General features: G+C 48.0%; 1 protein-coding gene across 1 annotated transcript in view; it reads left to right on the forward strand.

The window, feature by feature from the left end:
* The window catches only part of GOT1L1 (glutamic-oxaloacetic transaminase 1 like 1), a 368,573-nt gene that overhangs the window by 330,854 nt on the left and 25,176 nt on the right, over positions 1–12,543 (forward strand). Inside the window, exon 8 of the mRNA XM_069213449.1 lies at positions 1,950–2,092. Coding sequence (XP_069069550.1) covers positions 1,950–2,092 — 143 coding nt within the window. The remainder of the gene's footprint in view (positions 1–1,949; positions 2,093–12,543) is intronic.

Consider the following 12,543-nt stretch of genomic DNA (forward strand, 5'->3'; position numbering starts at 1 on the left):
CACAAACTACCCTCAGAGGAAACAGAAGGAACAACCATGTCATCCCATCTAGGTCAACAGAAGGTGCCCAAACGGACCCTCAGGCCAAGATATGGGACTGGAACCCCTGCCAAAAACAAGGCCCGCTCTAAGAAGTAACTCTGCAACAATCTGCCCACTAACCATCCCACACAAGCAACCACCAAACAGTGCTAACAATCAATAAGAACTCATGTAGGCATTGATGGACCCATCAATACTAACAACAAGGCTGCCACCATGTTGATATTGGGGAAAACCACCCAGGACCAACTGCCATCACTGTAACTTGCACTATTCAATTCCTGCCACAAATAAAACACATATCACACCTGTAACACTGTCCCCTGTCATAATGTGTGAACAAAGTGAAGTATGGATGCAACTGACTGATAACTACTTTATTGGTAATGTGTAGACGACTTACCCGAGTCCATTCCTCCAGTGAGTCCAGTGAGTCCCTCAGGGTGCAGGATGGCTAGTACCTTTTCCTCCCTGTCGGTGTAGTCGGGTGGTGTTGGTGGAGGTCCTCCCCCAGTCTTCTGGACTGCAATGTGGTGCCTAGATGCCATGGCCCTGACTTTCCCCTGCAGGTCGTTCCATCTCTTGCGGATGTCGTCCCTGGTCTGTGGCTGGTGCCCCACTGCATTGACCCTGTTGACAATGGTCTGCCATAGCTCCATCTTCCTGGCGATGGGTGTGTGCTGCACCTCAGCCCCGAATAGTTGTGGCTCCACCTTCGGGATCTCATCCACCATGGGCCTTAGCTCCCTTTCTTTGAAGCGTGGATGTTTGGGGGTGACATGGTAAGTGTGGTGAGTGGTGTCAGGGGTGGAATTGAATTGCGGTGAGGGTGCTCCTCTGTGGGTCGGTGTGAGTCTTGTGTATAGTGGTGTTCGGTGTCTGCTTCTTCTGCTCTGTCTTTGTTGGCCTACTTTTGTTGCAAAGGATTGTGGGGTGTGTATGTGAGTGTTGTATGGTGTTGTGGATGTGTGTCAGGTGTGTGGGTTTCTAGCGTATCCAATGTGTGCACTTCTTGTTGTTGGGTCCACTTGCCGCCCGTAGTGGTCGGCACCGCCATTGGTCGTTCGACTTCCACTGACCGCCAAGGTGATTTGTGCATCATTATTTGGAGGGCGGGATGTTGGTGTGCTTGGCGGTGGTGGGGTGGAAGGTCCAGCATTTCTGCTGACAAGGTCCTGGCGGTGACTGGTGGACTGGTGATTTTTGGCGGGTTTGGGATTTTGGTTCATTATATGGTGGGTTTCTTTTCACCGCCAACGGCGGTCTTCTGTTCACCGCCGTCACAGCGTTTGGCGGTGTTTACCGCCATGTTCATAATGACGCCTATATCTAGCTGCAGATTCCTTACACCCACCCATGCCTCCCCGCTCTGCGGACTTATTTACCAGGCTTCGGGTGATCCCTCTGAAGGCCCTAGTTTCGATCCACGAGGAACCGAACTGAGCCACCTGACAGCTCACACAGGGGTACTGCTCAAGCAGAAGTTTCCAGATCCAGTCTGACTCCTTGGAAAGTCAAAGGGAAGGAATCTGCACCTAGATAAGTCTCTACCAGATAATGCATTACCGAAGGTAAGTAACTTGTTCATTTAGTGTACGTAATCGGAAGTCTTTGTTTTGGGTTAGTACGTTTAATAAGGATTATTTATTTTCTCTCTGTAGGCTTTAAGAATGGTGATTGCTTTCAGATTTGTGTCCATAACAAAATGTATCAAATAGATATTATAGTAATGAGGCTACAGTAATGGGTCTGGTGTATATTAACACTACAAAGACCAATTTAACCTATTAAAGTTTTTTAAACCTCTTTCGGGTGACAGAGATGTTTTACTATTTATTTATTTTTTTAGAAGGGCAGCTGCACTCGTTTTAATAAAATTCTCATCATGCTGCATTTTCTGTGTTTAGGAAAGAAGACCTCAGGGTAAAGGTTGAGCGCACAATACTTGTCAGAGAGAAAATAAGAGAGAAACTACGAATTATTGGAGCTCTGGGGTCCTGGGATCACATCACTGATCAGGCTGGAATATACAACTTCCTTGGATTGACTCGTGAGTAGACTTGAATACGTAGGAGATTGCGAGTGAGTCTGGCTGCTGAGGTCCGGATGGTTTGTGGTCTTCTAGTGAGTTGCTTAGTGATCCTGGCATAGATGGTGTTCCCATATCCCAACTTGCTGATCACTAGGGCATGAGTGACAGCTTTTCTGGTGTTGCCTGGGAGCCATTTGACGATCTTCCTCAGCAATTTCAGGTGTGGAAGCAGGATGTAGTTGTGCCTTTGACTTGTGCAGTCATGTTCAGTTTGCCATCTGTGATTATTCTGAGGTTCCTAGCATGGGTTCTGTGTGTGGGTCTATGTTCGGCCAGCCACCAGTTGGAGTCCGATGGTGAGGTTCCAACTCAGACTTAACCATCCACCTAGCCATGGAACTGCGAAGGACCTGCAACATTTGAGAACTGATAACAATGGCAGCTCAGTGCCCACATTAAAAGCAGCCAGCGGATGAAAGCTTCGGGACTGACTGTAGTACATATATAGTCTTTCACCCTTCACTGTTGACACACCAAAGCCGGAAATTCATGAAGAAGAGATCAAAGACAATACTACAGACTTACACTAGAAAAGATAACCTAGTACACTTATGAGGTGTTTTGGAACAAAGCATGAATGCAATTCTGCTACTGCAAATGTTGAAGGTGACATTTAGCTGCTATTACAGAAATGTGTGCACCAGGGTTACAAATGGGCTTGCAGGAGCGAGGCTAAAAGAATCATGTAACCATCCAAGTACGAAAGGACATGGACTCTGAGAATGTGGAGGAGAAACAGCAGAGGTACTATGACCATCCAGTATGTTTAGGGAGCTGAAGACGGCTATTGTGATGAGACCGCAAACAGAAAGTGCTGATCTATTATTGCAGATTTCATAGACAGAGGTATGCAGATCCTACACACTCAGCATTGTCATGAATTAGCCTCTACAACTGGATGCTTTGCAGAACCCTGAGTGACAAACGCAATATGTCTAGGACTATAGATGGTTTAATCCCTTAGCTGCTGGGCCTTACTTCCCCCTTCTCTCTTCTCCCACCTCCCACCCCCCTGGTGCTGAGCCCTTTTTTGGCTATTTGGGGTAGTTCGCACTTAGGCTTTTCATAACTTTTTGTCCACATAAGCTATCCACGCCAAATTTGCGTCCTTTTTTTCCAACATCCCAGGGATTCTAAAGGTACTCAGAGTTTGTGGGTTCCCCTGGAGGAGACCAAGAAATTAGCCAAAATGCTGCAAAATGTTCATTTTTTTAAAAACAGTGGGAAAAAGGGCTGCAGAAGAAGGCTTATAGTTTTCCCCCTGAAAATGGCAACAACAAAGGGTTTCTGGTGCTACAATCACCATCTTCCCAGCTTTCAGGAACAGGCAGACTTGAATCAGAAAACATTTTCAACACAATTTGGCATTTTACTGGGACAAATCCAATTTTTACTATTTATTTGTACTTTCAGCCTTCTTCCAGTTAGTGACAGAAATGGGTATGAAACCAATGCTGGATCCCGCAAAGCCAAACATTTCTGCAAAATAGACAACATTTTGAATTCAGCAAGGGGTCAGTTTTGTAGATCCCACAAGGTTTTCCTACAGAAAATAACAGCTGAAAAACAAAATACTGAAATCGAGGTAAAAAAAAAAAACAGCCATTGTCTCCATGTTTTACTCTGTAACTTTTTCCTGCAATGTCAGATTTCTGGAAGCAATATACGTCTGCTGGACTCTTCTGGTTGCGGGGATATATAGGACTTGCAGGTTCATCAAGAACCCTAGGTACCCAGAGCCAATAAATGAGCTGCACCTTGCAATGGGTTTTCATGCTATACCGGGTATACAGCAATTCATTTGCTGAAATATATTAAGAGTGAAAAATAAGTATCAAGAAAACCTTTGTATTTCCAGAATGGTCACAAGATAAGGTGTTGAGAAGCAGTGGTTATTTGCACATCTCTGAATTCCGGGTTGCCCATACTAGGATGTGAATTACAGGGCATATCCCAAATAGACGTCTTTTTTACACTAAGTCTTATATTTGGAAGGACAAAATCTAGAGAAAGACAAAGGACAATAACACTTGTTCTGCTATTCTGTATTCCCCCAAGTCTCTCGATACAAATGGTACCTCACTTGTGTGGGTAGGCCTAAGGCCCGCAACAGTAAACGCAACAGAAAACGCAACATGGAGACATCACATTTTCACATTGAAAATGTACGTGTTTTTTGGAAAGTGCCTAGCTGTGGAGTTTGGCCTCTAGCTCAGCCGGCACCTAGAGAAACCTACCATACCTGTACATATTTGAAAACTAGACACCTAGGGGAATCCAGGATGGGGTGACTTGTGGGGCTCTCACCAGGTTTTGTTACCCAGAATCCTTTGCAAACCTCAAAATCTAGCCCAAAAACACTTTTCGCTCCCATTGCAGTGACAGAAAGTTCTGGAATCTGGCAGGAGCCACAAATTTCTTTCCACCCAGCATTCCTCCAGGTCTCCTGATAAAAATGGTACCTCACTTGTGTGGGTAGGCCTAGTGCCGTAGCTAGCAGGAAATGCCCAAAACTCAACATGAACACATAACAAAGAAAAGAGAGCTGTTTTTTGCAAAGTGCCTAGCTGTGGATTTTGGCCTCTAGCTCAGCCGGCACCTAAGGAAACCTACCAAACCTGTGCATCTTTGAAAACTAGACACCTAGGGGAATCCAAGATGGGGTGACTTGTGGGGCTCTCACAGGGTTCTGTTACCTTGAATCCTTTGCAAACCTCAAACTTTGACCAAAAAAACCCACTTTTTCCACACATTTAGGTGATAGAAAGTTCTGGAATCTGATAGGCGCCACGAATTTCCTTCCACCCAGCATTCCCCCAAGTCTCCCGATAAAAATGGTACCTGAATTGTGTGGGTAGGCCTAGTGCCCGTGATAGGAATAGATCACACAGCGGTCAATGTTGGTCCTTACATAGGGGCAACTGTTGACCCTGGGATGATCCAATCCTGGCGCAAGCGCTAGGTACAGGCACTCAAGTGGGGTAACGTTTTTATCGGGACAGTTGGGGAAACACTGGGTGGTAGGAATTTTGTGGATACCAGCATATTCTTGTAATTTGTGTGACAAAAATGCAAGAAAAAATAGAATGTTTATTCAACATTTGAGCTTTGCAGGGCATTCTGGGTATCCTATATGGCTGCCGAGCCCAGGACCAAAAACGCAGGTGCCTGCCTTACAAAACCAGTTTGTTTTGTGATAGATCATTTTGATGTCTCCACAATACGATTTCGGCGGTGGAATTTGGGGCTGAACTAAATTGGGGAGCTCCCAAGAGAGCACTCTCTCTGTGCCTGCCGCCGCATGCACTTGCTCTCTGGGATGGGCTAAACCGCTATTGTCCCGCTGCACAGACTGTGCTTGCGAAGGGACAGCAGGACTTTCCTCATCACCTCCCTCATAATCACTGGAAGAGGAGTTATCGAATGGGACTTCGCCGACTGAAAAATCACTCCCAGAATCTGTACCATTGCCCTATCCCTCAGATGCTGTCTCACCATCTGCTGTCTCGGTCTCTGAGCCTATGTCAGAGCTGTCCTCTATAACCTGAGTTAGGGCTTGAGCAGCAGTCATCCAACGAGATGCATCTCTGCTACTGGCTGAAATGTTACTCTAAAACACTGGCCTATGTGGACGGTCACAAAATTGCTGGTGAGTGTGTGTGTGTGATAGCTGCAACAGTAGACCTTTGCTTCTTCCCTCAATCAGCATGTTCTCTGAAGACACTCAAAAAGCCAAAAAAGACACACTATTACATCATCTTGTCACATACCAATCATCAGTCTTTAGTGCCTCTAGCGCCCAGTCCAACAATCATTATTGCTTCTCCCACTCCCATTACCTCCTCCTCTGATTCCCTCACTAGCACACAGCAAAAGTGTATTTAATCTCTCCATAGCCCCCCTCACACATACATCTCATTTGTATTATAGCGCAGGTAATGGCTGGCTTTACTAATCCACTCAGCTATTCACATATAATACAGTTTCAGCAGGCATATAAACTTTCTGTGCTACTTTATGGCATAAAAACTGCCACTAGACAAATGTCAGATCCTTTTCTAGCAGAAATTTAATCACAAGAGTTACTTGACTTTTTTATTGCTGCCTTAGAGCTACAGTTGAAACGTGTCAGTTGAAGTGTGTGCATTGCTTTTAAGTTGCAGGCTGCAACTGCAAGAGAACTGGTTGAGAATATATATATATAAACAGATTCCTCAAGTCGGTGAAGGAAAAACCGCACTTCAAAAGTTTCAGTTTTTCAAAACTTCTTTATTTCTGGGCTCCGTATAAATCAAACTTGACACAAAGCTGCCCAACGCGTTTCGGTCATAGCGACCTTGTTCCCAGGCATTTCCGGTCATGAACCCTTTCCTCCGTATTTATATCTTATTCTTTTTAAACCCTTACAACCAAACAAATATTTACTTCACCTTATCATATGTGTTTCTAACTATTAAATTACCAAGTTATTAACCTACGTGACTAATTATAAGTTAAAAAATTAACTAAAATATTGTGTGTGCTCTAATGTGTGAATTCTACTGCATTATACCTTTAGTTAGAGTATCTTCAGGATTAAATTACATCATAGTGATAAGAGTCAATAAAACAATGTTGGCAAATTCTTTTACTGCTTTGAGTACGATTCTTGTCACTAACTATGCTATACCTGACTATAAATCTGCGTGATGATTTATTATTTTAACTATTTCTTCACACTGCAAGAATTCACAACATTAGGTTATTTTCCTATAAACAACACTTTTGAAATGCTGTGTCGGTTTAAAATGTTTCTGTATAATGATCTTGTATGTAATGGAAAAAACGGCATATGTTATGAGCATAATCAGAGTGAAGCGTTTATAATATATATATATATATATATGTGTGTGTGTGTGTGTGTGTGTGTAAAGAGATTACTTTTATATTTTGGTGTGGGTGTGGTTTTCCTGTGGGACGGTCAACAGTGATTGCTATACATATATATATATATATATATAGACATATCTATATACAGATAAATCTATATATATATATATATATATATATATATATATATATGAAACCACAATCTGGTCTGAAAGCAACGCGCCTTTCTGCCGGTGCACACGTTAGGGCGAAGACCAGCAACCCTCGTATATCCAGCACAAAAATAGACGTGGCACTCCTGGAGTCTGTAGAATGAAGTATAATTTATTTCATTAAGAAAGCAACAAATATCGCAGATATCACAACGCGTTTCGACATTACGTCTTTTTCAAGTGATTTCATCTGTCCCACTGATTCACTCTTCACATCAGATTTTATAGATCGCATACTCAGATAATTAGTTCAAAGTCAAATCAGCTGATGAGAGAACCTTCCCCCTTCGCTTAGGCATGTGATTAAAACTTGGTCAATATTCACGCTTGCCTGTACCACACCAATAATCCAAACACATCATTTTTTTCGTTCTTTTCCCCAAACACGTATTTTTTTTTCCAGCACAAACTTCATCTGCTACTATTAATGGTCATCTTGATACCAAATAACGGCAGAGGCCTCTGTTGTCTGTTCTGGCATACATATGCCGTGATTCTATGGATACCAGTCGGCGTTATTTGTTATATCTGCAATATTTGTTGCTTTCTTAATGAAATAAATGATACTTCATTCTACAGACTCCAGGAGTGCCACGTCTATTTTTGTGCTGGATATATATATATATATATATATATATATATATATATATGTATGTGTATATATATATATAATAATAATATATATATTTTTTTAACAGCTGTATGGTTTCCTTGGGGGCCATATTGGCTCACGGTGACCCCCTGTCCATTTCATTTGTAAAAATATTTTTACAGCCTGGGGGGCGGGTTTGGCGCGATCTAGCTTGGATGGAAGGAAGTACTTAACCACTGGAAAGATTTTTGAAAGGCTGTGCTCCTTTTAGGAATGGATGATTTCTGGTATACACCCCCTCTCCCAGAAAGGCAGGCAACTAACCAGAGCAGCAGTTTGCCTTTAGTCTGGGTTGGACCGGCCTGGAGATGAGTGAGTGAAGAGCAGAACATGCCAAAAAACAGTCATGGATTAGGTGAAATATTGATATGTTTTGGTGGTGGTGGTTTCAATTAGATTCAAAGAGGTATGATGACATTCTTTCAAGTGCTGTCATTCCTCTGACAGCATGGAAATGTTTCCTGAGCTGAAGTTGCTGTGGTGGCTGAAATTTGTGCAACAAATATAGAGAAGTGATACGAAGTCATTTGTTTTACAATTAGTTTTCAAAACAACATTGAGAGAAGGAGAAAAAAACATTAATGCATTGCTCACATCATTGTGAACTGTCTTCTTGCGCTGCAAAAAGACTTTTCAAAATTCTTGCAATTATTCAAATATATACGGAAAGACACTGCCACTTAACATTACTATTCAATATATCAATGCTAAAGATTAAAGTCTCAAGATCTTGGGGGTGATTCTAACCCTGGCGGTCGGTGATAAAGCGGCGGCCAACCCGCCAACAGGCCGGCGGTCCAAATATTGGTCCAAACACAGCCCGCCACTTTAACACTCCGACCGCCACGGCGGGACAAACAAACAGCGCGGCGGTCACTGCCAACAGGCAGGCGGCAGACAATGTACCGCCCACACTATCACAACACACCAATCCGCCACCTTTTCTGAGGCGGGAGCACCGCCGATAAAAACACGGCGGAAACAGACTACGAACGGGAAAACGTTCACCTCTATGCACTCCACGAGGACGGAGGACAGCATGGAACCCGAATTAAACATCCTACCTGCTCTCGTCTACCTGCTCATCTACCACGAGTACGAACGCCGGCGCAGACGACAACGGTGAGTACTGCACCTACGACACAGGGGAGGGGGGAGGGGGGAGGAGGAAAGGTTACGGCACACACATATGCGACCCCCACCCCCCCCCAAACTATGTACACACCAATGCAGAGCAACAAGTCACAGTGACACCACCCAAACCCCCCGGAAAAATGCAAAGACATAATTAAATAGAGATTCAAAATTTATGTAAAAAATAGCCTCTGTTAAGTCATGGTCAAATAGCAATAAAAATAATACAAAAGAAAATAAATATTTTGTGCAATCGATAAACCGAGGCAATTAGTCCTGCACATTTAACGAAATGCCAAGTGTCCGTGGGCCAAAGTGTATCAACACAAGGGCAAAGCCCACACAGGAGACCTGAGTCAGTTGGAGAGAACACTGCTGGGGCATCTGATGATAAAACTACAGGCACAGGGGGAAGGGAAGGGGGGGCACCACAGCCACATGAGTCCACGACGCCAGATCCACGAAGGGGCCACCATGCCCACTGTGCCATCCTGGGGAGTGCAAAGCCAGAGTCTCTCAATGTCTCTACAGTGGGTGGTTTGCCCACTGTGCCATCCTGGGGAGTGCAAAGCCACAGTCTCTCAATGTCTTCACAGTGGGTGGTTTGCCCACTGTGCCATCCTGGGGAGTGCAAAGCCACAGTCTCTCAATGTCTCTACAGTGGGTGGTTTGCCCACTGTACCATCCTGGGGAGTGCAAAGCCACAGTCTCTCAATGTCTCTACAGTGGGTGGTTTGCCCACTGTACAATCCTGGGGAGTGCAAAGCCACAGTCCATCAGGTGGATTACAGAGATCACTGGTCATGGAGGAGGCATGGTGGGCACAGTGAACCGTGACCAGTAGCTCGACACAGAACCGGCACTGTCATTGTGCCAGCGGTGCTTGAGACGGCGGGGCCCAGCGGAGCGGTGCTTGACACGAAGGGCCCAGCGGAGCGGTGCTTGACACGAAGGGCCCAGCGGAGCGGTGCTTGAGACGGCGGGGCCCAGCGGAGCGGTGCTTGACACGAAGGGCCCAGCGGAGCGGTGCTTGAGACGGCGGGGCCCAGCGGAGCGGTGCTTGACAGGAAGGGCCCAGCGGAGCGGTGCTTGACACGAAGGGCCCAGCGGAGCGGTGCTTGACAGGAAGGGCCCAGCGGAGCGGTGCTTGAGACGGCGGGGCCCAGCGGAGCGGTGCTTGACACGAAGGGCCCAGCGGAGCGGTGCTTGAGATGAAGGGCCCAGCGGAGCGGTGCTTGACAGGAAGGGCCCAGCGGAGCGGTGCTTGAGATGGCGGGGCCCAGCGGAGCGGTGCTTGAGATGAAGGGCCCAGCGGAGCGGTGCTTGACAGGAAGGGCCCAGCGGAGCGGTGCTTGAGACGGCGGGGCCCAGCGGAGCAGTGCTTGACACGAAGGGCCCTGTTCAGCGGTGCTCTTCTTCACGGCGGGGCCCTGTTCAGTGGTGCTCTTCTTCACGGCGGGGCCCTGTTCAGCGGTGCTCTTCTGCACGGCGGGCCCTGTTCAGCGGTGCTCTTCTGCACGGCGGGGCCCTGTTCAGCGGTGCTCTTCTGCACGGCGGGCCCTGTTCAGTGGTGCTCTTCTGCACGGCGGGGCCCTGTTCAGCGGTGCTCTTCTGCACGGCGGGGCCCTGTTCAGCGGTGCTCTTCTTCACGGCGGGGCCCTGTTCAGCGGTGATCTTCTGCACGGCGGGGCCCTGTTCAGCGGTGCTCTTCTGCACGGCGGGGCCCTGTTCAGCGGTGCTCTTCTTCACGGCGGGGCCCTGTTCAGCTGTGCTTGTCCAGTAATTCAAGGGAGCCAGACCTGGCCTGGACTCCCTGCTCACTCGCCCTCCGACCGTCCAGTTGCTGGACCCTTCGGTGACGGAGTCCTGGGCCCTTGGGTGTCCTCCCTTACACCCGGGATTGGGCTTGTGGGGCCCTCCTGCTCCGCCTTCCTGCTGGCTGACTTCTCCGCCCTGCTGCCCTTTCGCTCCTTAGATGAGGCTCTCTGGGCCTTGCCTCCCCGGGATGTTGTGGCAGGTGAAGTGGGCGAACTTTGGTCCTTGGGGGCAGCCGTGTCAGTCTTCTCACGGCAGCCCTTGAGTTTCTGGGTCCTCTTGCCAGGGGGGGGGGCTGGCTGTCCCCTTGCTGCTGACAGATGTGTCACTGCTGCCAAAGGGTGGACTCCAGAACCCATGCACTACAGTCACACTTGTAGCTGGGCTGGTGGTGGCTGAGGTGCTCTTGGGACTCTTAGCAGATGGAGGGGATGGGTCAGGGGAGGGAAAGAGGTTAAGATTGGAGAGGTAAACTTTTTTAGGACCAAGGTAAAGGGTGGGAGTAGTGGTGATGGGAGTGGAGGAAGAGGATGTGGTTGTAGGAGAGTCAGGTGTGCTGTGTTTGGGTGCAGGTGATTGTGACGTAGGCTGTCGTGAGGTGGATGGCTGTTGGGTGGGTGGCTGCCTGCGTTTGTGTGTCTTGGAAGAGGGGGTGACAGACTCAGTGGGAGAGGACACAGGGGACGTGTAAATGGCAGTGGGGGTGGTGACTGCACGTGTGCAGACTGGTGTGGAGGGTGTGCTGGTGATGGAAGCACTGGCTGATGGTGGTGTGCATGCAGGTGTGAGTGTAAACGTCACAGGGAGGGATTAGGGAGACGAGGAGGAGGGGGACACAGAGATGGTAGTGACTGTTGGCATGTCTGCATCTGGGTGTTGCTTGGGTGACTGTTTGTGGGATCTGTGGTGCTTGTGTCTGGATGAGCTGCCCTTGGGTGTTGAGGTGTGTGCAGGCTGGTCTGATGGTGTGGATGGGATAGGCTGAGGAACAGGAGACAGAGGCAGTCAGAAGAGGGAGGCTGGAAACAGGGACAATGGCTGCCGTCAGTGCTGAGGCCAGAGCATTGAACGATCGTTGATGGGCAGCCTGACCCGAATGAATGCCCTCCAGGTAGGCATTGCTCCGATGCACCTCCCTTTCTACCCCCTGGATGGCATTCAAAAGGGTAGTCTGCCCAACAATGATGGTCTGAAGGAGGTCAATGACCTCCTCACTGAGGGCAGCAGGGGTAACAGGGGCAGGGGCTGAGGTGCCTGGGGCGAAGGAGACGCCCGCCTTCTTGGGCGAGCGGGCACGGAGCGTAGGCTGAGGGGCTGCTGGGAGGGCAGGGCTGGTGCACTGGGTGGCGGCTGTACCTGTAGAGGCGGGGGGCCCGGATGTTGCCGCCACCGCTAGGGAGCTCCCATCCGAGGACGTGTCGGTGTCGCTGGTGTCACCACCGGTCCCCGTTGTGGTGCTCCCCTCACCCTCCGTATCACTGGTGCCCTCGGTGTCTGTACCACGGCTCACCGGGGCCTTGTGAGTTGCAGCTCCCTCGTGCTCCGATGCCAATTCTCCTCCGCCTGATGATGCTAATGCACGCATGCACAAGTAGATAAAGAAAAAGGGTGGGGGGAGAAAAAAAGAAACAGGTTGAGTTCATGCAATGTCAACACCGTTGGCGGAGAGGACAGACACAGGAGCCTCATGCACTACGCTGCGCAATCAGTGTATACTACTCAGTACT

Source organism: Pleurodeles waltl, chromosome 11 (genome assembly GCF_031143425.1).
Source record: "Pleurodeles waltl isolate 20211129_DDA chromosome 11, aPleWal1.hap1.20221129, whole genome shotgun sequence".
Lineage (NCBI taxonomy): Eukaryota > Metazoa > Chordata > Amphibia > Caudata > Salamandridae > Pleurodeles > Pleurodeles waltl.